Source organism: Hemicordylus capensis, chromosome 1 (assembly GCF_027244095.1).
Source record: "Hemicordylus capensis ecotype Gifberg chromosome 1, rHemCap1.1.pri, whole genome shotgun sequence".
NCBI classification, from domain to species: Eukaryota; Metazoa; Chordata; class Lepidosauria; order Squamata; family Cordylidae; genus Hemicordylus; species Hemicordylus capensis.
Window position 1 is genome coordinate 457,734,927 of NC_069657.1, and position 25,996 is coordinate 457,760,922.

At 49.5% G+C, this 25,996-nt stretch overlaps 1 protein-coding gene across 8 annotated transcripts in view; it reads left to right on the forward strand.

Annotated features, from left to right (window-relative positions):
• DTNB (dystrobrevin beta) overlaps positions 1-25,996 on the forward strand; it is a 134,358-nt gene that overhangs the window by 40,200 nt on the left and 68,162 nt on the right. For 6 of the 8 annotated variants that reach the window (XM_053250483.1, XM_053250498.1, XM_053250507.1 and 3 more), the window contains one exon: positions 3,557-3,684. In XM_053250483.1, coding sequence (XP_053106458.1) covers positions 3,557-3,684 — 128 coding nt within the window. The remainder of the gene's footprint in view (positions 1-3,556; positions 3,685-25,996) is intronic. The other 2 variants (XR_008307256.1, XR_008307255.1) reach the window with 1 other exon arrangement.

Sequence of the window (25,996 nt, forward strand, 5' to 3'; positions counted from 1 at the left end):
CGTTGATAGGCCGGCTACTGAGCAGATGCCATTTCCCGCCGAGAGCTGCAGAGCGGCTCAAGGGCCAAGGCAGGAAGATGCTTAGCCGTTGAAGGAAGCAGGCCTGAGGCAAAGGATGCGGCAGGGACTCCACCAGGCACCTACAGCCTGGGTGCGCAGCCTGCCACCAGGGAATTCCCCTTGAGCGCAGTGGGGGCTTATCCTCACGAGCCAGGCGGGCGCCAACGGAGGCCGCGTGTGTGGCTCCTCGCCCTCACTTCCTGCCCCGCCCAGGAGGGCTGGCCCTTTGTCAGTGGGCTCTGCCCCCAGGGATGCTCTCGGCTACCAGGCCGCTCCTACAAGAGGAGCTGGGCCATTGGCTGTGAGTGACCTTCTTCAGAAATGCTGGAGGCAGCCCAGGTTTGCGTGCTGGCCCAACTCTTTGTCAGGCTTTTGTTGCATGTGACTTCCCTCCTGGGCTGTTTCTAACAGAACTTCCAGGGGATTACGAGAGTGCTAGTCTTCTGCAGCGGAAATAAGAGCCTTTTGGCAGCTTAAAGACGATCAGACTTGTTGTAGCAGGAGCTCATTTTATGTGGTCCAGCCGCAGTTCTCAACCTTGGGCTCCTAGATGGGGACAATTATTGGACGAGGAATCCCATCCTCCCCAACCACCAAGGCCAACATCAGGGACCCAAGGCGGAGAACCCCTCTTCTGCAGCACAGATGTTGCTCTTTCAAGGGGCCATATGACTCTTGGATTTTGCTAAAACGTGTAGCTTTGTAGAACCTGTCTCCAGCAGAGGGCAGGATCTGCTCAGGTACGAAGGCAGGAGTCGAGTCTCCTCATCTGCCTTGGGGAGGAATTCTCCGGTTGCAAACAGAAAGCAGCCCCATGGGGTTGTGCTCCTCCCTGCTTCTTTTCCCAGGCGTCTGTCCCCTCTGCCTTTGATCGAAGAGGGTGAGGGGCGCTAGGCACACCCCAGACCCCCAGGGCATGGCTTTTGCACTTGTAGGAGAGGTCCTCCCCCCCACCCCCAGGCCTCAACCCCTTTTCTGTCTTTGTCAAGGCGGTGATTTGCTGTTAACATGACTCCACCAGCCACTGAGTCTGCTTTCTAGCAAGAGGCCTTAGTCCCAGAAAAGTGGTCCAAGCCCCGGCTTTGACTCTGGGTGGTTTGAGAGCAGATTCATAATTTAAAATGAGGCGTTTGCTTTATAGTGAATAAAAGTGAATATAGATTGTGGCTTGTCGATCACAGCGGTCCTTATGGGGCTTGTGGAGCACCTTTTCCTCACTTTTCTGCCCAGCAGAATATCTCTGTTATAGGAGTGGGGGAAAGGCATTCTTGCACAGAAAGTGCACATGCGCGCACACACACATGTGCATTGCTGGGGTGGGGCTGGGGAATCCATGCACTTAGCTGTGCACATGCAGCCTGCTGGGCCTCTGGATTGGGGCCAGATCTGCAGATGCAACTGGGGTTTTTTGGATGCAGTTACATTTTCTCCCTGGAGCAGTTTCTTGCAACATATTTCTGCACACTGACTGACTCTTGCTGGATTAGGGCAGCGGGTTTTTTGCCCTGTGCTTGGCACAAATTCTGTTAATTTCACTGAATTCCCATGCAAGTATAGTGTGGGATTTTAACTTAATAATTTTTGGAAATATATATATACAGGTGAAACTCGGAAAATTAGAATATTGTGCAAAAGTCCATTAATTTCAGTAATGCAAATTAAAAGGTGAAACTGATATATGAGACAGACGCATTACATGCAAAGCGAGATAAGTCAAGCCTTAATTTGTTATCATTGTGATGATCATGGCGTACAGCTCATGAAAACCCCAAATCCACAATCCCAGAAAATTAGAATATTACATGGAACCAAGAAGACAAGGATTGAAGAATAGAACAATATCGGACCTCTGAAAAGTATAAGCATGCATATGTATTCAGTACTTGGTTTGGGCCCCTTTTGCAGCAATTACTACCTCAATGCAGCGTGGCATGGATGCTATCAGCCTGTGGCACTGATGAGGTCTTATGGAAGACCAGGATGCTTCATTAGCGGCCTTCAGCTCTTCTGCATTGTTTGGTCTCGTGTCTCTCATCCTTCTCTCGGCAATGCCCCATAGATTCTCTATGGGGTCAGGTCAGGCGAGTTTGCTGGCCAATCAAGCACAGAACACTGTATACTTTTCAGAGGTCCGATACTGTTCTATTCTTCAATCCTTGTCTTCAATCCATTTGGGACTAAGCAGAGACTACGCAGGGGGGTGGGGTGGGGGGTAGCGAACACCTAAGAAATTCACTTATTAGACTTTCAAAATGGTGAGGAAAAAGTCAGAAGACTGGCTGGCTGGGGAGGAGTTCGACTAACGGGTGTCAAAGTGTGCCGGCTGATTGCATGCACAGGGCTGTTTGCTGTCCAAGGCTTCTGTGGCACTGCCTGGTTAGTTGTGCGTAGCCTTCCGTCCCCCCCTCGCTGGTGTCTGCCAGAGCGAACCCTTTCTGTGCTCTGTCCCGGGTCGGTCATGTTCTGCTGCTGTCTGGCTGGTCTCCCTGCCCTGCTTCTCTCCAGTGGCCCCAGGGGGTTCCTTGTCCACTGTGTGGACTTGAAGGGGTGGGTGAGCTCTCTTCTGGACACTGTTCTGGATGGACTGGCTTCCATGCCTCTCCTTTGCGCTGGCATTTGCAACCCTAAAGACTGTGTCTGTGTCTGTGTCTGTGTCTGTGTCTGTGTCTGTGTCTGTGTCTGTGTCTGTGTCTGTGTCTGTGCGTGCATCCCGTTCTCAGCCTGCCACTGCCTGCGGGGCACAGACTCTCCCGTTGTAAAGGTTCCCTCCAGTCTTGCTCTTGTCTTGTTGCAGTGCCCAGTTGGGAGATGCTTGAAGGCTCAGAGGCCAAAGACGTCTCTCAGGCTGCCGGGTTGCTGCCTTCTGCGCAGGGCTCTCGGATCCACCCCTCTCACGTCACTGCTCGGTCCCTGCTGAAATGCCCCCGTTCTGTAAATGGCACATTGAGAGGAAGCTTATGAGAGCAAATGTGCATTCACGGAGCTTTGCTCAGCCATGACCTTAGTACTTAGTGGTCAGGGTTGTAGAATTGCACCCCAGGTGGCGAAACCACAGATGGGAGGCAAATTGGGCCCTGCGCTCTGTGGCTTCGCCACATGGCTAGGGGGTAATTGTTCCATCAGGGAAGCACTGCTGCTGATGGTCCCAGCGTTACGGTACGGAGGTCAGTAGAACAGAACCTTGGTTTCCCGGGTGTGAACTGTAGCTCCTCGCGGTGGTCCTAGCACACCCTGCTCTGAGAAGCCTCCCAAAGCGAGTGCGAGGCCTTCTTGGGGCTTGACCCGTTCAGCAGTGGACTCCTGCCTCTCGATGCTGCAGGGGCAGAGTGCTGGCGAAGGCCACACTCCCCTCCCTGGTGCCTTGCCTCGAACACGGAGACCTCCCCAGCCTTTGAGGGTCAATGGTGGTATGCTTTGATACTGTGCTGCACAGATTGATCTGCTGTTTTAACGCCAGTCTCTGTGTTTAATTCTTTCTTTTTTAAAAAAAACCCAGAAATCGCCTGCCAAGAAGCTGAGCCATGCCATTAGTAAGTCTCTGGGTTGTGTGCCTGCTAGGGAGCCGCCTCCTCACCCGGTCTACCCGGAACAGCCGGAGAAGCCCCTTGACCTGGCCCGTCTAGTGTGAGTATCTGTTCTCCTCCTCTTCTTCTAAATGTCGTTTGTTCTGTTCAGTTTTCCTTTTCCGAGGTTTTTCTGTGGGGAGGTCTTGGTGAGGGTGAATCTCTCAGGAGTGCGGACTCCCCCACCCGCTTTTGTAGAAATGGTATTGTGTTCTGGAGAGCAGGAGAGGCTTGTCCTAATGGGCCGGGGGCAGCAAAGGAGGCACAGCTGCCTCTGCTTCCCTCCCTCTCTTCCTGCCTTGCCCAAAAGATGTGCTGCCTGCAGGCTGGCCATTCGTCAGGTGCAGCTGTGTAGTTAAGGACACAGCTCTACCTTATGAATGGCAAGCCTGCAGGCAGCGTGGCCCTCAGGCGGGGCAGGAAGAGAGGGAAACCCGAGCTGTCTCCTTGGGCGCCCCGTCTCATTAGGACCAGCTGCTATGGCTGGAGAGGGGGCTGGGCAGAGCAACAAATACTCTCTGCCTGGGAGGCATCTCAGATGGGTCTGGACTTTTGTGGCATGGGTGGTGCCCTCCATTGATTCTGGGCAAATGCACATTGGCTCCTTCCAGCACTGATTAGATGTCCCGTCTCCGATGGTCTCGGGACTTCCTCCTGTCATTCCTCAAGTGCTTGTTTCAAAAGAGGGTTGGCTGTGTCCGGTGGCAGGGCCGTCTTCCAAAGAGCGGGTTTTGTGGCTGGCCTCTGAGCGAGAGGGCCTCGGCCTCCGCTGCCTCGCTTTCTGAAGCCACGAGGGAGTGCCTCATACGTGCCGAGGCTTCCGCTGGGGGGCCATGTGATGCCGGTGGTTCTTCCAGGATTACTGTGTGAGCAGGACCTGATGGGGACTGAGGCTCCTGTCATGGAGCCATTGCTGGGAAAGTGAGGCGGCTGATGCTGGAGCCACCGGCTCACACCTGCGCAGCCTCCACCTCGCTCGGCTTGCTTGGCTGGCAGGATCGCAAGCACCCGACGTTGCTTCGGAAGAGGATGCCCAAGCGAAGCCTCTGGCTGCCTGGCCGGGGCAGGTGGGTCTGGAAGAGGCGCACATGGTGTGTGTGTGTGGGGGGGGGGCAAGCGGACCCTCTTGGCGTTCTGAGGCCTGCCTCGGTGAAGTGGTGTCTGAAGGGTCTAAGCTGTCCAGGGGCTGCCTCCATAGGGCGGGCCGCTGTGATGCGTCGTCCCTTTGCGTTGGGGAGGGAGTTCTCAGAAGGCTGAGCAGCTTCCCTGAGCTGAAGGACCTGACTTCTCTCTCCCTTGTTGGGGGTTTTTTGGGGGGGGCGGGGCAGTGGGCGTCTTTTGCTTGGGCACCATGTCAATAAGTTCCTTCTAAGCACAGAGCAAAGGAACAATATGTTCCTTTCCCAGACTCGAGTATTTGCAGCTCATAGTGGTACAGCAAGTGGCCGTCAAGGATGTTGGCGCAGCCTTGAGCCTTGGGGAGATCCTGAGGGTGTCTGTCGGAGGTGGCAGGGTCATCGTTTTCCCCCTACAGAGATTATGCTTCATGTCTGCAGGATTCGAAAAGGAGCAATCCTCAGGAGGGGACGGGAGCAGAACGGATGGAACAGAGCGAGCTGCCTTCTACCGAGTCAGACTCTTGGTCCATCTCGCTCAGGATTGTCTGCCCAGACTGGCAGCGGCTTCTCCAAGGTTGCAAGCAGCCTTATCTGAAGCCGCTGCCAGGGCAGGAACTTGGGACCTTCTGCATGCAAGCAGGCAGGTGCTCTTCCCAGAGCGGCCCCATCCCCTACTATCTTCCAGTGCTCACACATGTGGTCTCCCATTCAGATGCAAACCAGGGCAGACCCTGTGTAGCAAAGGGGAGAAGCCATGCTTGCTACCATGAGACCAGCTGTCCTCCCATGTGGCATTGCATGTGAAAGGCTCTCTGGCAGCGGGCCTGAGGCTCCCGAGGAGCTGGCGGTGAATCCAGGAACAGAGGGCAGAGGTCATAAGAACATAAGAACAGCCCTGCTGGATCAGGCCCAAGGAGGCCCAACTAGTCCACCAGATGCCGCTGGAAGCCACAGGCAGGAGTTGAGGGTGTGCCCTCTCTCCTGCCATTACTCCCCTGCAACTGGTACTCAGAGGCATCCTGCCTTTGAGGCTGGCCCACAGCCCTCTGACTAGTAGCCATTGCTAGACCTCTCCTCCATGAAGTCATCCAAACCCCTCTTAAAGCCATCCAGGTTGTTGGCTGTCACCACCTCCTGTGGTAGAGAGTTCCACAAGTGGTTCACGCGTTGTGTGAAAAAGTACATCCGTTTGTTGGTCCTAGACCTCCTGGCAATCAATTTCATGGAATGACCCCTGGTTCTCGTGTTGTGTGAGAGGGAAAAGAATCTCTCTCTCTCCACTTTCTCCACACCATGCATGATTGTATAGACCTCTAGCATGTCTCCCCGCAGTCGTCGTTTTTCTAAACTAAAAAGCCCCAGGTGCTGTAGTCTTGCCTCATAAGAAAGGTGCTCTAGGCCCCTGATCATCTTGGTTGCCCTCTTCTGCACCTTTTCCAGTTCTACAATGTCCTTCTTTAGATGTGGTGACCAGAATTGTATGCAGTACTCCAAGTGTGGTCACACCATAGTTTTGTATAAGGGCATTATAATGTCAGCCGTTTTATTTTCAATCCCCTTTCTAATGATCCCTAGCATGGAATTTGCCTTTTTAACAGCTGCCACACATTGAGTCGACACTTTCAATGAGCTGTCCACCACGACCCCAAGATCCTCTCCTGGTCCGTCACCGACAGCTCGGATCCCATCAGCATATACTTGAAATTGGGGTTTTTCGTCCCAATGTGCATCACTTTATACTTGCTAACATTGAACCTCATTTGCCATTTTGTCGCCCACTCCCCCAGTTTGGAGAGATCCTTTTGAAGCTCCTCACAATCCATTTCACTACCCGGGAGAGCTTGGTATCATCTGCAAATTTGGCCACATCTCTGCTTACCCCTGCTTCTAGATCATTGATTAATAAATTAAAAAGCACCGGTCCCAGTACAGATCCCTGGGGGACCCGACTTCTTACTTCCCTCCATTGTGAAAACTCTCCATTTTTACCTACTCTCTGTTTCCTGTCTTTTTTAGCAATCCACACATGTACTTGTCCCTTTATCCCATGACAGCTAAGTTTCCTCAGGAGTCTTTGATGAGGAACTTTGTCAAAAGCTTTTTGGAAGTCCAGGCAGACGATGTCAACTGGATCACCTTGATCCACACACTCGTTGACACTCTCAAAGAAGTCCAAAAGGTTGGTGAGGCAAGATTTACCTTTGCGGAAGCCATGCTGGCTCACTCCCAGCAGGGCCTGTTCTTCTAGGTGCTTTACAATTTTATCCTTGAGGATGCTTTCCATCAATTTGCCTGGAACGGACGTTAGGCTAACTGGCCTTTAATTTCCCGGATCGCCCCTGGATCCCTTTTTGAAAATCGGTGTTACATTTGCTACTCTCCAGTCCTCTGGTACAGAGCCCGATTTCAGGTATAAGTGGAAAATTTTAGTGAAGAGGTCGGCAATTTCACATTTGAGTTCTTTGAGAACTCTTGGATGGATGCCATCCGGCCCTGGTGATTTGTTAGCTTTCAGTTTTTCCAGACAGTTTAGAACATCATCCCTTTTATCTGACTCAGCTCTCTAGCCTCCATCCCTAAAAAGCCTGGTTCAGGAACAGGTATATGCTCAGTATCCTCTGCCATGAAGACAGATGCAAAGAACTCATTCAGCTTCTCTGCAACCTCCATATCCTCCTTAATAATCCCTTTCACTCCCTCATTGTCTAATGGTCAAACTGCCTCCCTGGCAGGTTTCCTGCTTCTGATGTACTTAAAGAAGTTTTTGTTATTCCCCTTGATACTTTTGGCTAAATTTTCCTCAAACTCTCTTTCCACCTCCCTTATTGTTGCCTTGCATTTCTTTTGCCAGAGTTTGTGTTCCTTTCTGTTCTCTTCATTTGGACAGGCCTTCCAATTTCAGAAGGAAGTCTTCTTCCCTTTTATGGCTTCCTTGACAGTACCCGTTAGCCATGCTGGCATCCTCCTGGACTTAGTGGTACCTTTCCTCCTTTTGGGTATACAATCTAACTGGGCTTCTAGTATTGTGGTTTTGAGTAAACTCCATGCACTCTGAAGTGACTCTCCTGATTGCCCCCCTCAGCTTTCTTTTCACCATACTCCTCATTTTGGAGACGTTTCCTCTTCTGAAATTCAAAATGTCTGTGTTAGACATCCTTGGTGATTCTCTCCCCGCATGTATGCTGAATTTGATGGCACTGTGGTCACTGTTCCCTAAAGGGTCGATGACACTGACATCACGCACCAGGTCCTGGGTGTCACTCAGAATTAGATCCAAGGTCGCCTTCTCTCTGGTCGGTTCCATGACCAACTGTTCTAGGGCACAGTCATTTAGCGTATCTAGAAATTTGACCTCTTTGTCCTGACTTGAATGTGAATTTACCCAGTCTATGTGTGGGTAGTTGAAATCACCCATAATTACAGCCCTGCCTCTCCTTGACACCTCCCTGATTTCCTCCTGCAACTCCCAGTCACTGTCGGCATTTTGATCTGGAGGGCGATAGCACGTCCCCAGTAACACGTTCCCTTTCCGGCCTTGTATAGTCACCCACAGGGTTTCTGTGGAGGACTCCAGTCCACCTAGGTTTTCTAGCTTTTCTAGTTTTTGTCATCTTTCTAGTTTTCTAGATTCTATCCCTTCTTTAATATACAGTGCTACCCCTCCTCCAAGGCGCCCCTCCCTGTCCTTTCTATAGAGTTTATACCCAGGGATAACAGTGTCCCACTGGTTCTCACTGTTCCACCATGTTTCTGTTATGCCCACTATATCTATTTCTGCATTAGCAACCAAGCACTCCAGCTCACCCATCTTGGCTCGGAGGCTTCTGGCATTGGCATATAAGCACCTATACACTGAATCTCTCCCCTGATGTATGTTATTCTTTTGACTCTTTGACCTGCAGGCACAGGCTCCTGTCTGCTCTTTATGTGGTTCTGCTCTGACCCCTTCTGTTTTATCTGAATCCTTTGCACCCTCACACTTTAAAGGATGGCTTCTGCTGAATGGGATACTCCCCATCTCCCATCGGCTGTTCCCCAGGTGTCATTTTAAAAGCTGCTCTGTAACCTTTTTTATTTTAAGCGCCAGCAGTCTGGTTCCATCTTGGTTCAAGTGCAGCCCGTCCCTTTTGTACAGGCCTTGCTTGCCCCAAAATGTATCCTAGTGCCTAAATCTAAACCCCTCCTCCCGGCACCAACGTCTCATCCACGCATTGAGACCCCTCAGCTCTGCCTGTCTCACTGTACCTGTGCGTGGAACAGGTAGCATTTCTGAGAATGCTACCTTAGGGGTCCTGGACTTCAATACACTACCTATCAGCCTAAATTTGGCTTCCAGGTCTGTTGGTCACGCTCTCTCTCTCTCTCTCTCTCTCTCTCTCTCTCTCCTGATTCTATCCTGCCTTTCTTTAAAAATAATCATCGTGGCTTTTGCTCATTAAAGCAATAATAAAATAGCAATTAGCCTAAAAACAAATTACAGTGGAGTTACAGATGCAGCAGTTCAAGGCTTATTAAAAGCATCACCTGGGAAGAGCCTGTTGGAACGAGACCAGCTTCACAGCCCTCCTGGCTCAGGCCAAGAGCTCCCATCAGTGGAAGTGTGGGGAGAGTGAGCAGGTTGTTCTGGCGTGGAGCAGCCTCTCCCTTGCGGAAGTAGAAGGGGCTTGAGAAGAGACCGCTTTCCACCCATGTCCGCCTTCCTCTGAGCAGTGTTTCAAGGAGCAGAAGGAGGGGCAGGTTGGCAGCTGGGGTGAAGAAAGAGGGCTTGTGGGGGACGGGGTTTGACTGGAGAAGGGCTTCCCTCTTCGCTGACTCATTTTGGAGCCCCACGGCAGGTCAGAGGGCTGTTGGTTCAAATGGCCCCCTTTCCAAGAGCACCAGGGGCAGGTCTGGGTTCTGCTTTTCCATGCTGGGGTCGTTAAACAGAAGCCGCTGCCTAGAGATGTGCTGCCTTCAGGATGTCTGTCAATGGCTACTAGTCGGAGGGCTACAGGCCACCTCCAGCCTCAAAGGGTGGAGCCAGCGTGGTGTAGTGGTTAGAGTGCTGGACTAGGACCAGGGAGACCCGAGTACAAATCCTCATTCAGCCATAAAACTAGCTGGGTGACTCTGGGCCAGTCACTTCTCTCTCAGCCTAACCTACTTCACAGGGTTGTTGTGAAAAGAGAAACTCAAGTATGTAGTACACCGCTCTGGGCTCCTTGGAGGAAAAGCGGGATAAAAATTTAAAAATAATAAAATAATAATAATAATAAAGGCAGGATGCCTGTGAGTACCAGTTGCGGGGGAGTAACAGCAGGAGAGAGGGCACACCCTAAACTCCAGCAGCATCTGGTGGGCCGCTGTGGGAAACAGGATGCTGGACTAGACGGGCCTCCTTGGGCCTGATCCAGCTGGGCTGTGCTTATGTTCAGCATGTACTGCAGAGTGCCTTGCTTGGCAAGGAGCTCCATTTCCAGGGAATGGTGCTGTGCCCATGCCAAAACCCGCTTCCTGGAATCGGGCCAAGCTTCCTCCTGGCACTCACGCGGCCACGCTCCATCTGTCTCTGCATGCCTGCCTTAGACTGGTGCAGGCCATGCGTCCCTTTAGCTCCGGATTGCCTATGTTGACCTGAATGTTGACCTTGATAAAGTGGTGGCAGCTTCTCCCCAGTTCAGCACTTGCATCCAGCCCTGCAGTGCCCCCCCCCGCCCCCATGCCTTTACTCAGAAGCCATCCGCTGTGAGTCCTGTTGAGATTTCAGCCAGGGAGGTGTGGCGGGGGGGGGAGGTCATGGTGCCCAAGGGGTGTCCCAGGTCTGGGACAGATGCCTTAAATCGGGCCTCCCAACTCCCAGGGATGCATTTTGGCTTTGAGACAGAGCAATTGTGGTTAAATTTCAATTATTGTGTGTTGTACTTTGGAACAACATTACATAAATTATTAAACCCTAGGCCTTCATCAGGGTCATCTGCTAAGTAGGAGAATTTTTTCAAGCTTGCTGTTTAATGGGAAAGCTTCAAATGTGAATTCTGAAAAAGGGAGAGAGAAAATTAAAGGAGAGAAGCAGGACTTGTCCAAAACTCAGAGATAAAGATGTGCTGCAGATTGCTGTGGTTCCAGAGGACAAGGTGCTGTTTGCACTGGTAGCTGGGGAAAGTCACTCACCCAGCAGACAAAGCCTTGCCGCCGCCTTGTGTAGCTCTTCATCGCAGCTCCTGCCTCTTCGCTTCCGAATCTGGTTCTGTCCTGATCCCAAAGCACAGCAAACTCGGACTGATGCCTGCAGGTGCGCTCGGAGGGTCTCGCTAGCAGGCTGCCTTCTCCTGGGCCAGCCTGGGCCTGCCTGGAAACCAAGTGGCCTTTTGTCCCATCGGCAGGGAAAGCCGAGCTGCTCCCGAGGGTGGGTGCGGGGGGCATCCGGTGGGGCTGGCCCTGGGTGCCTTGGCCCCCTCACCCAGCTTGCTCTAGTCCATACGCTTTGTAAAGCTACCTGCGGGCAGATCGTTTGGCATGGAAGGGCGCTCTGAAATGCCTCTCTGCCGCCAAGAGGGCTGGAAAGTGGTGGTGTTGCTGTTATTCCCTCCCAGCTGCCTTTCAGTGAGATCCCCCAGGAAATCTATCATACGGAGGCCATCACAGAATCAGCGATAAACCAGCAGCATCAAGAGCCTAAAGAACAGGAGAGGAGTGAGCAGCCGCTGGCAGAGGACATGGGGCAGCTGCAGCATCTGGGAGCAGGCAGCCCAAGCCCCATCGCCTCATGATGATGCCCCTCTGGACAGCACGCCGGCCAATGGGCAGGGGTGGGGTCCAAGTGGCCCCTTGTCCTTCCTCAGAGGGTACAGAACAGGCCCTCCCGCCCCGATGACGGGAGAGATCAAGCAGGCTCCCTTGGGCAGCCCCCAGGCCAAATCCTCTGCCCCCCCCCCATTGAGAGAGACTCGCCTCTCAGCCCCTCCACTCAGGGTCCTGTGGGCTGGCCCAGCAGATGGTAGTGGGGAGGGAGGGGAGGCAAAGAGGCCTCTGTGGGGCCAGCTCCCTGCCCCCCATCCCATGATCAGTTCTCCCTTGGTTTCCCTAGTTACTGTCCAGGTCCTGAGCTGAACATTTTGTACTTTCTTCTGCTTTATCTTAGGGTTCCACGGTGTCATTTGTAGATGGAATGTTGACTTAAAAATAAATCAAAACAAAGCCACTTTAGAAGCTTGGAGCTGAGTTACAGCTGAAGCCCAAATAGGCTTCCTAAGATCTGGAGGTTCCCGTTCCCAACCTGGTGAGCTGCAGAGAGCGAGCTTCTGGCTGAGCAGGCCTGGAGAAGTGTGCTGCCGAGGCCCCCAGGCCCCTCCCCGCTCTCCTTCCAAATTATGCCCCTTTCTATTCCTCCTCCTGGCTGAGCAGTGGGGCAGCACTTAGTTCTTCGAAAAGGGGAGGAGAACCTCCCTTGGCTACCACTCGCTCAGTGCCTGCTGCCTTACGTTCAGTGGCCTATAGAAGCCTTTGAATGATGAGAGGAAAAGCAAAGGGCCCCATAAGGACATCCGTATACCGCTTTAAAAATATAGCCTTCCCATTGATTGATTGAATAAGTGTCAAGTCGGTGTCGACTCTCAGCGACCAGCTAGATAGATTCTCTCCGGGATGATCTGTCTTCCACTTGGCCTTTAAGGTCTCTCAGTGGTGCCTTCATGGCTGTCGTCATTGAGTCCATCCACCTGGCTGCTGGTCGTCCTCTTCTTCTCTTTCCTTCAACTTCTCCCAGCATTATGGACTTCTCAAGGGAGCTGGAACTTCGCATAATGTTTCCCAAATATGATAGTTTGAGCCTGGTCATTTGTGCCTCAAGTGAAAATTCTGGATTGATTTCTTCTGTGACCTCTTTGGTTGTTTTACTGGCTGTCCATGGTATCCCCAAAAGTCGTCTCCAGCACCAAAGTTCAAAATCATCAATACTTTTTCCATCTTGCTTCTTCAAAGTCCAGCTTTTGCATCCATCGAGTGTCATGGGAAAAACCATTGTCCGGACAATTCTAATCTTTGTAGGTGTAGACATGTCACGGCCTCTAAATATCCCTTTCCAAGGCCCTCATTGCTACCCTACCAAGTGCTGGTCTGCGGCGTATTTCTTGACGGCTGTATCCTTTACTGTTGACAATTGATCCTAAAATGTAGAAGCTATCCACCACTTCAGTGTCTTCACTGAAGGCCTTCCCATAGCCTTCTAAAAACTGTAGCTGAGCAGACTACCCAAAAAGGCAGGGAGGCTGAAACACCATCACCATCCCACACTGCCCGGGACCTCTGTAGCTCAAGCCCTGGGCGTCTGTACAGGAGGAGCTGCTAAAGGCCCCGCCCTGTCCAAACCCACTCTGAGTCTACATGGTCCTTCTTGGCTGTTTTCAGTCAAATCTTGCTGAGACCTTTTTCTCTGGACCTGGACCTTTCTGTGATTGACAGCAGCCTTCAGGCTCCGTGTTGAGCCATGTGGTTCATTGCTGTGAGGAAGAGCTCCCAGCTGGTGTGCTTTCTCCCATTCCTTGCCCACAACTCCTGCCTGGAGGCTTCCAGCGGCATCTGGTGGGCCACTGTGCAAAACAGGATGCTGGACTAGATGGGCTTCTTTGGGCCTGATCCAGCAGGGCTGTTCTTATGTTCTTACATGGGGCACGTAGGAACAGAGGAAGCAGCCTCCTACCGAGTCAGACCCTTGGTCCATCCAGCTCAGTATTGTCTACACAGACTGGCAGCAGCTTCTCCAAGGTTGCAGGCAGGAAACTTCCCCAGCCCTATCTGGAGATGCTGCCAGGGAGGGAACTGGGGATCTTCTGTATGTGAGTATGCAAATGCTGTTCCCATCCCCTCAGGGCAGGCCTGCTCAGCTTAGACCCCCAGCTGGTTTTGGAGCATAACTCCTGTGATCCCCATCCACAGTAGCCAATAGCCAGGGATTATGGGAGTTGTAGGCCAACATCTGCAAGAGGGCCAAAGTTGAGCAGGCCTGCCTCAGGGGAATCTCTTACAGTGCTCACATGTAGTCTCTCATTAAAATGCAAACCAGAGTAGGCCCTGCTTAGCAAAGGAGACAATTCATGCTTGCTACCACCTAATGGTGCAGCAGGGAAATAACTTGCCTAGGGAGCAAGAAATTGCTGGTTCAAATCCCCACTGGTATGTTACCCAGACTATTGGAAACACCTATATCAGGCAGCAGCGATATAGGAAGATGCTGAAAGGCATCATATCATACTAAGCAGGAGGAGGCAATGGTAACCCCTCCTGCATTCTACCAATTCAACCATGGGGCTCTGTGGTCGCCAGGACTCGACACCGACTCAATGGTATGTTCCTCAAACTTTTTGCATCCGTTATAGTCTCTTTGCATTTCTTTTGCCAGAGTTACATAGGAACATAGGAAGCTGCCATATACTGAGTCAGACCATTGGTCCATCTAGCTCAGTATTGTCTTCACAGACTGGCAGCAGCTTCTCCAAGATTGCAGGCAGGAATCTCTCTCAACCCTATCTTGGAAATGCTGCCAGGGAGGGAACTTGGAGCTTAGATGCTCTTCCCAGAGCAGCTCCATCCCCTGAGGGGAATATCTTGCAGTGCTCACACTTCTAGTCTCCCTTTCAAATGCAACCAGGGCAGAACCTGCTTAGCTAAGGGGACAAGTTATGCTGGCTTCCACAAGACCAGCTCTCCTCTCCTTGTTTGTTCCTTTCTGTTCTGTTTATTTGGGCAGGACTTCCATTTTCCAAATGAAGTCTTTCCCCCTTTTATAGCTTCCCTGACTCTACTTGTTAGCCATGCTGGTATCCTCCTAAACTTAAGAGGGGTTTGGATAACTTCATGGAGGAGAGGTCTATCAACGGCTACTAGTCGGAGGGCTGTAGGCCACCTCCAGCCTCCAAGGCAGGATGAGTACCAGTTGCAGGAGAGTAACAGCAGGAAAGAGGGCATGCCCTCAACCCCTGCCTATAGGCTTCCAGCGGCATCTGGTGGGCCACTGTGTGAAACAGGATGCTGGACTAGATGGGCCTTCTTGGGCCTGATCCAGCAGGGCTGTTCTTATGTTATTATGTAACCTGGTGGTACCTTTCCTTGCACCAGGTCCTGGGCACCACCCAGGACTAAATCCAAGGTTGCCCTCTCTCTGGTTGGTTCTGAGTCCAGCTGTTCTAAGGCACAGTCATTTAGCATGTCTTGTAATTTGGCCCCTCTGTCAATACCCACATGTGAATTTGCCCAGGCTATGTGAGGGTAATTGAAGTCACCCATTATTACAGCTCTGTCTCTCTCTGACATCTCTCTGATTTGCTTCTCCAAATCCAGATCAATCTTGGCATTTTGATCCAGCAGGCGATAGCATGTCCCTGGTAACACATTTCTTTTCAGTCCTCTTATTGACACTCATAGTGATTCTGTGGAGAACATAAGAACAGCCCTGCTGGATCAGGCCCAAGGAGGCTCATCTAGTCCAGCCTCCTGTTTCGCACAGTGGCCCACCAGATGCCGTGGGGACCCACAGCCAGGAGTTGAAAGGGGCATGCCCTCTCTCCCGCTATTACTCCCCTGCAACTGGTACTCAGAGGCATCCAGCCTTTGAGGCTGGAGGTGGCCCACAGCCCTCCAACTAGTAGCCATTAGTAGACTAGTAGCCATGGAGGACTCTGGTCCTCCTAGGTTTTCTAGCTTGTTGGAATCTAGCCCTTCTTTAACATACAGTGCTGCTCCACCCCACAATCTGCCCCTCCCTGTCCTTTCTATAGAGTTGGTATCCAGGAATAACCGTCTCCCACTGGTTCTCACCATTCCGCCAAGTTTCCGTTAGGCCCACTATGTCTATGTTTTAATTATCAACCAAGCACTCCAGTTCACCCATCTTAGCTTGGAGGCTTTTGGCATTTGTTTGTTTATTTATTTGTGTGTGTGTGTGTGTGTGTGTGTGTTTGTTAAATGTATATACCACCTTTCTTTAAAACAACCCCAAGGCTTACACAGAATTAAAAACAAAATTATAAAAATGACACAATCAGAAATTGCGATATGCATTGGCATATAAAAACTTATCCACAGAGTCTCTTACCTGGCGTTGGCGTGTGCCATCTCCCTGACTGTCGTTTGACCTTTTTGACCAGTTGTCCTGTGTTTCCATCTGCTCTACTCCTCACTCTACTCTGTCCCCTTCTGCTTTATCTGGAACGTTTGCACCCTCGCACCTTGGGGGATTTTGCTTGCCGAACCAGATCCCACCCAGTTCCTGCTGGCCATCCCCCAGGCGTCATTTCAAAAGCTGCTCTGCAGCCTTTTTGATTCTTAGTGCCAGCAGTCTGGTTCCATCTTGGTTCAAGAGGAGCACCTCCAGTGGGGCATGTCAGGTTGGACTTAGTCTCTCCATCTACCGAATGGCAGAGTGAGTGAGTCCTGGTGAGGGCAGCTCGTGCCTTGCCTGCCCCATTGGGGCACACTCTAAGGGAGCATGGTTGCTCGTTGTCCCTGCTGTGGGGGGCTGCAGTGAACCCCTTCCTCTACTTAGGCCCCCAGTGATTCATCCTGAAGTCTTTACTTGTCTCTAAAATGACTTTCTCTAAGTGAGCATCAGGGCTGTTGGGTACTTGGCCGTGTGTGTGTTCATTCGTTTGTTTAATTTATATACCGCCCTTCCAAAAATGGCTCAGGGCGGTTTACAACAACAACAAAAAAATTAAAATCCAAACTAAATCAATTAAAATCATTTAAAACCAACATTAAAATTTAAAACCAGAGATGTAATTAAAAGCCTGGGTGAATAAATGTGTCTTCAGTGCGTTTTTAAAAGTTGCCAGAGATGGGGAGGCTCTTATTTCAGTAGAAAGTGCATTCCAAAGTCCAGGGGCAGCAAAGGAGAAGGCCTATTTCCAAGTAGCCGCAGGCAAACCTCTCCGGATGACCTTAATGAGTAGTGGGGCTCATGGTGAAGAAGACGTTCTCTTAAATACCCAGGACCTAAGCTGTTTTGGGCTTTATAGGTAATGACCAGCACCTTGTATTTTGCCCAGAAACTTAGCAGCAGCTAGTATAGTTCTTTCAACACGGGAGTAAAATGGCCAGTTTGAAATGGGTCTAGATGATCAGTTTCCTCCAAGACCACCTGGAGCTGGGAGGCTACCACCTTCTCAGTCACCTTGCCAAGCCATGGAAGATTGGAGACAGGCCTGTAGTTGCTTAACTCCAAGGGATCCAAGTCAGGCTTCTTCAGAAGCAATCTAATAATGGCCTCCTTAAGACAAGGAGGCATCCTGCCCTCCCCCAGAGAAGCGTTTATAATCTCTACCAGGCCCTCTACAACAGTCTCCATACCCAATAGTATAAGCCATGTTGGACAAGGATCAAGAGGGCAGGTGGTAGGCTGCACCATTCCAAGCAACTTGTCCACATCCTCAGGAATCATGAACTGAAACTGATCCAGGATCATCACATAAGAGGAGCTGCTGGACACCTCGGCATCAGACTCTGTAACAATTGTAGAGTTTGAATCTAAGTTGGCCCGAATACGAGAGATTTTGTCCACACAAAAACTCATTAAAAACATCACAGCGAGTAATTGTTGGTTCCAAGTACTGAGGCAAGGGGGAAGGGGTGCACATTAGCCCCTTCATGACCCTGAACAACTCTGCCGGACATGAACTTGCGGACACGATACGGGAGGAAAATAATCACTACTTTGCCGCACATATTGCCTGAGCATAGATCTTCAAATGCGCTCTATGTAATAATCTGTCAGATTCGAGTCGAGTCTTATGGCAACAAATCCCATAAGATAAGGATACATTGTTTGAAGAGATTCTTCCTCCATTTGGCTTGAACTTGCTGCCAGTCGGGTTCCTTCCTTCAATGACCTGATGCTTCTACTATTCTGTGTTGCTCTTCATTATCCCTCTACAGATTAAGGCTAGGGCTCTTTCACTTCCTGCCATTTGACTCCCCCATTTTGTCTCTCTGGAGGCCATATTTTAACCTGCTGTAGATTATACTTCATGTATCTGCTGAGATATAGAGCTGAGGATCTCCAAGTACTGGTGGCATTTATGACGCTGTTAGATTAAAGCCATTTGGATGTCTAGCGGCTGATATACTAACATGTGAGAAAAGAAAATCTGAAGCTGCAAAGACAGAATTACAATGGGAACGTGGAACATTAGAAGCATGAATATAGGAAAGCCCGACACAGTGAAAGATGAAATGAATTTACTACAGATTGACACCTTGGGCAGCAGTTAATAAAATGGACTGGAATAGGACACTTTCAGTCAGAAAATCATACTGTTTACTACTTGGGGCACGAAAGACAAAGAAGGAACGGTGTTGCTTTCATAGTTAGGAAGCATATAGCAATGACAGTACTTGGGTACAATGTAGTCAGTGACTGACTAATATCAATTTGATTTCATAGACAACCCTTTAACATGACAGTTCTTCAAGTCCCCGACTGATGCAGAAGAAGAGGAAGCTGATAGGTTTTATGCTCAAGTTCAGTCTGAAATTGACAGAACATGCAAGCAAGATGTGATGCTAGTGGTTGGAGACTGGAATGGCAAAGTTGGAAATGGTAAGGAGGAAAACCAAGTCAGACTGTATGGCCTAGGAAATGAAGCAGAACGACTTCTTAGTTTCTGCCAAGCCAATGATCTCTTCATTGCTAACACTTTCTTCAAACAACCAAAGCGGCGCCTGTACACATGGACATCACCAGATGGAGTACATAGAAATCAAATTGATTACATTACTGGTGCAAGGAGGTGGAAGAGCTCAGTTATAACAGCAAAGACATGGCCGGGGGCCGATTGTGGAACAGATCACTAACTGCTCATGTGCAAGTTCCAAGTCAAGCTAAAGCGGAAAAACAAAGCTATCCAGCAGTTTCCACGATATGATCTTGAGAATGTACCCCACCCCCATTTTCAAGGAGAACATCAGGAACCACTTTGAAGTTCTGAACCTCATTGATAGGGAACCAGAGGAACTGTGGAATGAAATCAAAGAAGTTGTTAAGGACGAATGTGAAAAGAGACTGCCAAAGACCAAGAAACAGAAGAAAGCAAAACGAATGTCAGAACAGACGGTGGAAATTACTGAGGAGAGAAGTCAATCAAGAAAAATAAAGACCTCAGGAAGGAACTTAATAGGGATTTTCAGAAAGCTGTTAGAAGAGACAAGGAGCAGTATTACAATGACATCTGTGAAGACCTTGAGGATGGAAATAGACATGGAAAAACAAGGAAAGTTTTCCAAAATATCTCTAAACTCAGAAGGAGGTTCCAGCCTTGAATTGGTATATTAAGGGATGCCAAAGGACAGATAGTAACTGATTCAGAGAAGATCAAACAGAGATATAAAGAGTATACTGAAAATCTGTACAGCAGGAGCATCAACATCCAAGATACTCTAGAAGATATTCCCTACTTGCAAAAACTTCTAGTACGGGAAGATGAAGTTAGATCAGCACTCCAGTCATTACCAAGTCAGAAGACTAAAGGAACTGAAGGAATAGCTACAGAAATATGGTAGGCAACAGAAGAAGAATCAGTCAAGGCTCTAACCAAACTATGCCAGCAAATTTGGAGAATGACAGTGGCCAACAGGTTGGAAGAGGTCAGTCTGCATACCCATACCAAAGAAAGGAGACTTAACAGATTGCGCAAACCACTGCACAATATCGTTAATTTCACCCACTAGCAAAATAATGCTCAGGATCATCCAGTGCAGGTTAGAGCCCTACGTGGAAAAGGAAATGCCAGATGTTCAAGCTGGTTTCAGAAAAGGCCAAGGAACAAGAAACATCATTGCCGATGCACACTAGATAGTTGAGAAAGCCAAAGAATTTATTGGCTACAGAAAAGTCTTTGATTGTGTTGACCATGTCAAGTTGTGGAATATCATTAGGAAAATGGGTGTCCCAGAACATCTCATTGTTCTCATGAGAAACCTATACACAGGACAGGAAGCTACAGTCCAGAAGGAACATGGTTGAAACAGACTGGTTCCAGATTGGCAAAGGAGTAAGACAAGGCTGTATACTTCTGTATTCAACTTATATGCTGAACATATATTGAGAGAATCTGGATTGGAAGAAGATGAGCGTAGCTTTAAAGTTGGAGGAAGAAACATCAAGAACCTGCACTATGCTGATGACGCCACTCTGATAGCTGAGAATGCAGATGATCTGCAAGCTCTAGTAATGAAAGTCAAGGAGCACAGTGAAAAAATGGGACTACGACTAAATATAAAGAGGACTAAACTAATGACAACGGATACAGCAACCAGCCTCAGAATTGATAATGAAGACATTTAAGTGGTGGATAGCTTCTGCCTTTTAGGATCAACCGTCAATAATAAAGGATCCAGCATTCAAGAAATACGCCGCAAACTAGCACTTGGTAGGGTTGCAATGAAGACCTTGGAAAGGATATTTAGATGCCATGACATTTCTATACCTACTAAGATTAGAATCGTTCGGACAGTGGTTTTCCCCGTGACACTCTTTGGATATGAAAGCTGGACTTTGAAGAAGCAAGAGAGAAAAAGTATTGATGATTTTGAACTTTGGTGCTGGAGACGACTTTTGGGGATACCATGGACAGCCAGGAAAACAACCAAAGGAATCATAGAACAAATCAATCCAGAATTTTCACTCGAGGCACAAATGACCAGGCTCAAACTATCATACTTTGGACACATTATGCAAAGACCCAGTGCCCTTGAGAAGTCCGTCATGCTGGGGAAAATTGAAGGAAAGAGAAGAGGACTCCCCCCCCCGCTTTTCTGTTTCTTATTTCTCTCGGTTTATATCTTTCTTAGAAGAATAAGATGAAGATAAAGCCCAGCAGCAAGGTGGATGGACTTGATCACGACAGCAATGAATGCACCACTGAGAGACCTTAAAGGCCAAGTTGAAGACAGATCATCCTGGAGAGAAACTCTCTGTGTTTGTTATTTCTCTGTGTAAACCGCCCTGAGCCATTTTTGGAAGGGCGGTATAGAAATAGAATTATTATTATCTTGTTTACACAGTCAGACAGGTGTTATTGACTGGTTTGTTTCATCCAGACATCGAGTCCTTCCCAAGGACCTGGGATGGCTGAATTTTATTGTCAATTGTTATAGATATCGTCACAGAATATAGGCTGTTCCCAGTAAAGCTGCTTTTTGTAATTGGCTGATGGCGATTTCTGTGGCCCCTCTGGTGTTGAGGTGCTCTTCAAGGTCTTTTGGAACTGCACCCAGGGCGCCAATGACCACTGGGATTATTTGGGTCTTTTTCTGCCACAGCCTTTCAATTTCCATTTGTAGATCTTTGTATTTGGTGATTTTTTTCTATTTCTTTTTCTTCTATTCTGCTACCCCCTTGCTAATAGTCGACACCAACTTGACGGCACTTAATTAATTTAATTAATCAATCAATCAATCAGTGTTCATGGAAGTCCGGTATAACAGCATGGTCAGCGCTGCTGAGGTGGAAGGCTAGCTTTTGAGAGCAGCTTGTCTGGCTCCTTGGAGCTGTCCATGGTCCTACAGGCCATGCTTTGTGAGCAGCCCACTGCTTCTCCTCCCTCGTCATCAGCTGTCCTGTTGCTTCAGGTACATTCTTTCCTTCAGGGTCTTGCCCAGTGCCCCTTGGTCCCTGCCCCCTCAGGACGTTGCTTGCTTTGTCTGTCCTTCCCCCTAACGTTGATATGGAATTTGGGGATCAGGTAGTCAGATGCTAATGAAGGAGCAGGTGGAACATAGAGCAATAACCCAGAACACCACTTTGGGAAGCCCCTTTTCCTTTGGACGTTTTGAAGATGTGCTGGTGGTCCTGTTACCTTGAATGCTAGTCTCCCTGCCCTTTTTTCTTTTTCCTGGTTTCCTTGTCTACCTTCCCCTTGATTGTATAGCTAGCAACTTAGTGCAAATGTTAGCCCTTTGTACCTGGCACCTGCTGCAAACCCTGTCAAAGTGGCATTTCTTGAGGGGTGTGTGTGGTGGTGGGGTCACTTTCTTCTGGGAGTAGCTCATTCTGCTTGGCCAGGGAAGGAGGCAAGGAGACGCAAGCTGGGCAGTCAGTCTGACCAGTCTTGAAAGAGTCAGTCCCTCCTCTGGCTAACCCAGGGATTGAGACTCTTGTCAGTGTCTCATTGGATCTTGGATGGATTTGAATCAGAGCTTGCTTGTAGTGACTGTCAGCCTCACATGGGAAATGGTTCCTTGAGAGCGTGGCTCATGGCAATGCCTGTGTCACATTAATTTCTTTTTTATTCCTGTCTGGCATCCAGTTCTTCACTCTCTTGTATGCTTCATTCAAGAGGTCCTAGGAAGAACATTGTTAGGAAGAACAGCCTCAAGTGATGTCCTGTTCCCTATCAGGGAGGCTGGCAGTAGCTGTGTGCCATTGAGGCAGCTGGGAATTATGGGATGGAAGTAAGGAAAGAGCCTCAGCTGTCCTCAGTGTCACAATGTGATAGTGCTAGAAACAGGAAGACAGGAAGTGGCCTTCTACAGAGTCAGACCCTTGGTCCATCTAGCTCAGAATTGTCTACACAGACTGGTAGCAGCATCTCCAAGGTTGCAGGCCGGAGTTTCTCCCAGCCCTCTTTTGGAGATGCTGCTAGAGAGGGAACTTGGAACCTTCTGCTCTTCCCAGAGCGGCTGCATCGCCTAAGGGGTGACACATCAAGTGTGCATCCCCTAAGGTGCTCACACATCAAGTCTCCCATTCATATAACTTTTTAACTTTTTAAACTGTTTTTAGTATTTAATTGATTTTAATGTTTTGGTTTTCTTTATTGTGAACCGCCCTGAGACCTTGGGTTTGGGTGGTATAAAAATGTGCTAAATAGAAGTGTCAAGGGGAAAATGAAAACTTCTTTAAATATATCAGAAGCAGAAAACCTGCCAGAGAGGCGGCTGGACCCTTAGATGATGAGGGTGTGAAAGGGATTATCAAGGAGGATAAGCAGAAAAGCTGAATGTGTGCTTTGCATCTGTCTTCATAGACGAGGATACTGACCATATACCCACTCCAGATCTGAGCTTCTCAGGTTTAGAGGCTGAACTGGGCCAATTTGCGATTGTGAGAGAGGATGTTCTAAAATGTCATGAAAAACTAAAAATTAACAAATCGCCAGGGCCAGACAATCCACCCAAAAGTTCTGAAGGAACTCAGATGAGAAATTGGTGTTCTTCAACAGGGTCTCTTTGCTTTACACGATTGGGCTTTGTGCCTGCGCAGAGACCTCGTTGGAGTTATCAAAGCTAATTTCTCTCTTAAATTAGGCAGTAGCTCCTCCCTCTCCAGTGGACACATGTCCTCCCTCCTTCAGTCTTTCTTTGTCCGTCAACGGAACGACAGCATCTGTGAGTTGCTTCGAGCTAAAAAATAAAATCTTTTTTTTCCATCTTCTCTCTGGTATCTCTACCTTCCTTTGCCGCCCCATTGGGGCCGGTATTTGCAACCCAAAGTGACTGCTTATGGCCAACAAGACTACTGTTAAGTTTTGTGCCTGCTGTAGGGCCAAGTTCCCTCCACCAACCAACACAACCTTTGTCCTTTTTGTCTCGGCGAGGCTCACAGAGTGGAGATCTGCACACACTGTGCTAAGTTCAGCAAGCAGGCCCAGAAAACTCATGCCTCCTCTCACCTGCGCTTGTGGCTCTGAGAATGAGCCCTGCCGTCTTCTCAGGCAGCCTTGTCTTCTGCCTCCATTAGGCTGCTGTTTCTCCGGGCATCCTGCCCTCGAGCTCACAGCCCCTTGCCTCAAATGCTGCTGGCAACTTGCCCACCTTAGGCCCCTCCAGCCAGCCTGCAGGGCCTTCGGCTCCCTGATCCTGCACCCTCATCTAGTGCCAGGGTGCAATCTGTGGCCTCCATGCCCTCGGGTTCCAGTGCCTCTACTACCATTCCAAAAAAGAAAAGGAGACAAGAGGCGACCCCAGCTCTGGCTAAACCTCTAAAGTGCAGCGTGCCATTCACGGATAATCCTGCCACACTTAAGCCAAAAAAGAAGCAGAAATTGTCCGCCCAACAGGAGACGACTCACTTACGACGGGCACCCTCACCCCATGAACCCGAAATCTATCCCGAGGCCCTCGAATCCCAGGCACACCAGCTCAAACCAGAGGAGCCCCTCAGTACTGAGTTCGGTACCGAGTTCAATACCAAGCAACAACAGGATCATTTTTCAGAAAACGAAGGACACGAAGCTCCAGAAACCAGAAGGCTGCCCTCCAGGAGAATCGTCAACAGGAGAATGTGCCATTGGAGGAGGAAGATTTTGCAGCCCAATTTGAGAGCCTGTACCCACATCCTAGGCACCCACATTCTACTCTGCCCTGCTCATGTACTGCCCATCACTCACGAGAGGGCTCTTGCCACATTAATCTCTGTTATGCTAATGGGGACAAACGTCCAGCCTACAGATCCTACAATACCTTGCCTTCTTACCCTCGAGAGTCAAACCCATATGACCCCGCTCCTTGGAACATAGGAAGCTGCCATAGACTGAGTCAGACCCTTGGTCCATCTAGCGCAGTATTGTCTTCACAGACTGGCAGCGACTTCTCCAAGGTTGCAGGCAGGAGTCTCTCCCAGCCCTGTCTTGGAGATGCTGCCAGGGAGGGGACTGGGAACCTTCTGCTCTCCCCAGAGCAGCTCCATCCCCCTAAGGGGAACATCTTACAGTGCTCACACATCATCATCAACAACAACAAATATTTATATACCGCTTTTCAACAAAAGTTTCCAAAGTGGTTTACATGGAGAAATAATAAATAAGATGGCTCCCTGTTCCCAAAGGGTTCACAGTCTTAAAAGAAACATAAGACAGACACCAGCAACAGTCACTGGAAGTACTGTGCTGGGGGTGGATGGGGCCAGTTACTCTCCCCCTGCTAAATAAAGAGAATCACTGCATTAAAAAGGTACCTCTTTGCCCAGGCTCCCATTCATATGCAACCAGGGTGGACCCTGCTTAGCTAAGGGGACAGGTCATGCTTGCTACCACCAGACCAGCTCTGCTCTTGGCGCTACACTTCTAGAAAACAACCTCATCATTCTTCTCGCTCCCAGCTGGACCAGTGGGACTACTACCAACCTCCTGGAGACAGATCTTGCTCTCCTCAGCACACTGTTTCTAGGCCTCCAAGCAGGCCTAAGCAGACTATGCCACCACCTTCAATGCCATCGAGACAACCTCAGTGCCAGCAATGAGGCAAATCACAGAACCCACCAATAAAAACACAGCAGCCACCTTCATCTTTGAACCAAGAAACCCTGCCGCAGGACCAACCATGGGTTCCTCTTACTCAGACCACTCCACTAGACACGACCCTCTGGAATCGCCACAAGGCCATATTGAAGAGGAAGCTTCTGACGCAGGCTCTGACGAAGAAGGTGATACCCAATCGGACCTTACATCCCCCTCGGACCTACTGACTGATCCCAAACCAGGATCCCCTTCAGAGGACTACAGACTTTACGCAGAATATATTTTCCGCATGGCAACTTCGCTAGGCATACCTCTTGCTCAACAAAGCCAAGCCGAACCAGACCCTCTATTTGGTCTCATTGAAGCAGATACACGAGCCCCGGTTCCCTTCCCTGCTGGTCACGACCATCCTCACTACCTCAACCCACCAGACGCCTGGAAACCTTCACACAGACAACCACCAGGCGGGAAACTTCTTGCAGCGTCACTCCACACCTAACTGGGTGGCGGTAGAATCATCTATTTCAAAAAAAACAGGTCACGCTCAAACGCCACACCTCCCGAAGCTGGACTCCTTCGGCAGGCGCCTCTGTCTCAGCTTTATACCACAAACTGTCTTATAGCAGGCTTATAATGCCTGTTGCAACCTCTTCTTGTGGGAACTTCTGGCGCCCTTCTTCTGCCAGAAAGAAAAAAAAAGACCCTGCTAAAACGTTCTTCCCAGAAGCAGCCCTGCTGGTAAAACTGCAGCTCTCTTCTGCCAAACTTTAAGGTCATGGCCACCTCCATAGCAATCCACCGCCATGCTTGGCTCTGCTTGTCTGGGCTGGCATATGATGCCCGTACCTGCATAGAAGGTCTCCCGTTTGATGGAAACCTTCTGTTTGGGGAAAAGACTGGTGAAACCTCACAAAAGGTCCAATGCCTTTGTCAGACAGCTCGCTCCATGAGCTTCCAACTTCCCAGGCAATGTACACCTCCCAAGAAACCTGGACCACCTTCACCAAGGTCTAACCTGGCAGGAGCGCTTTCTCCAAGGTCCCATGAT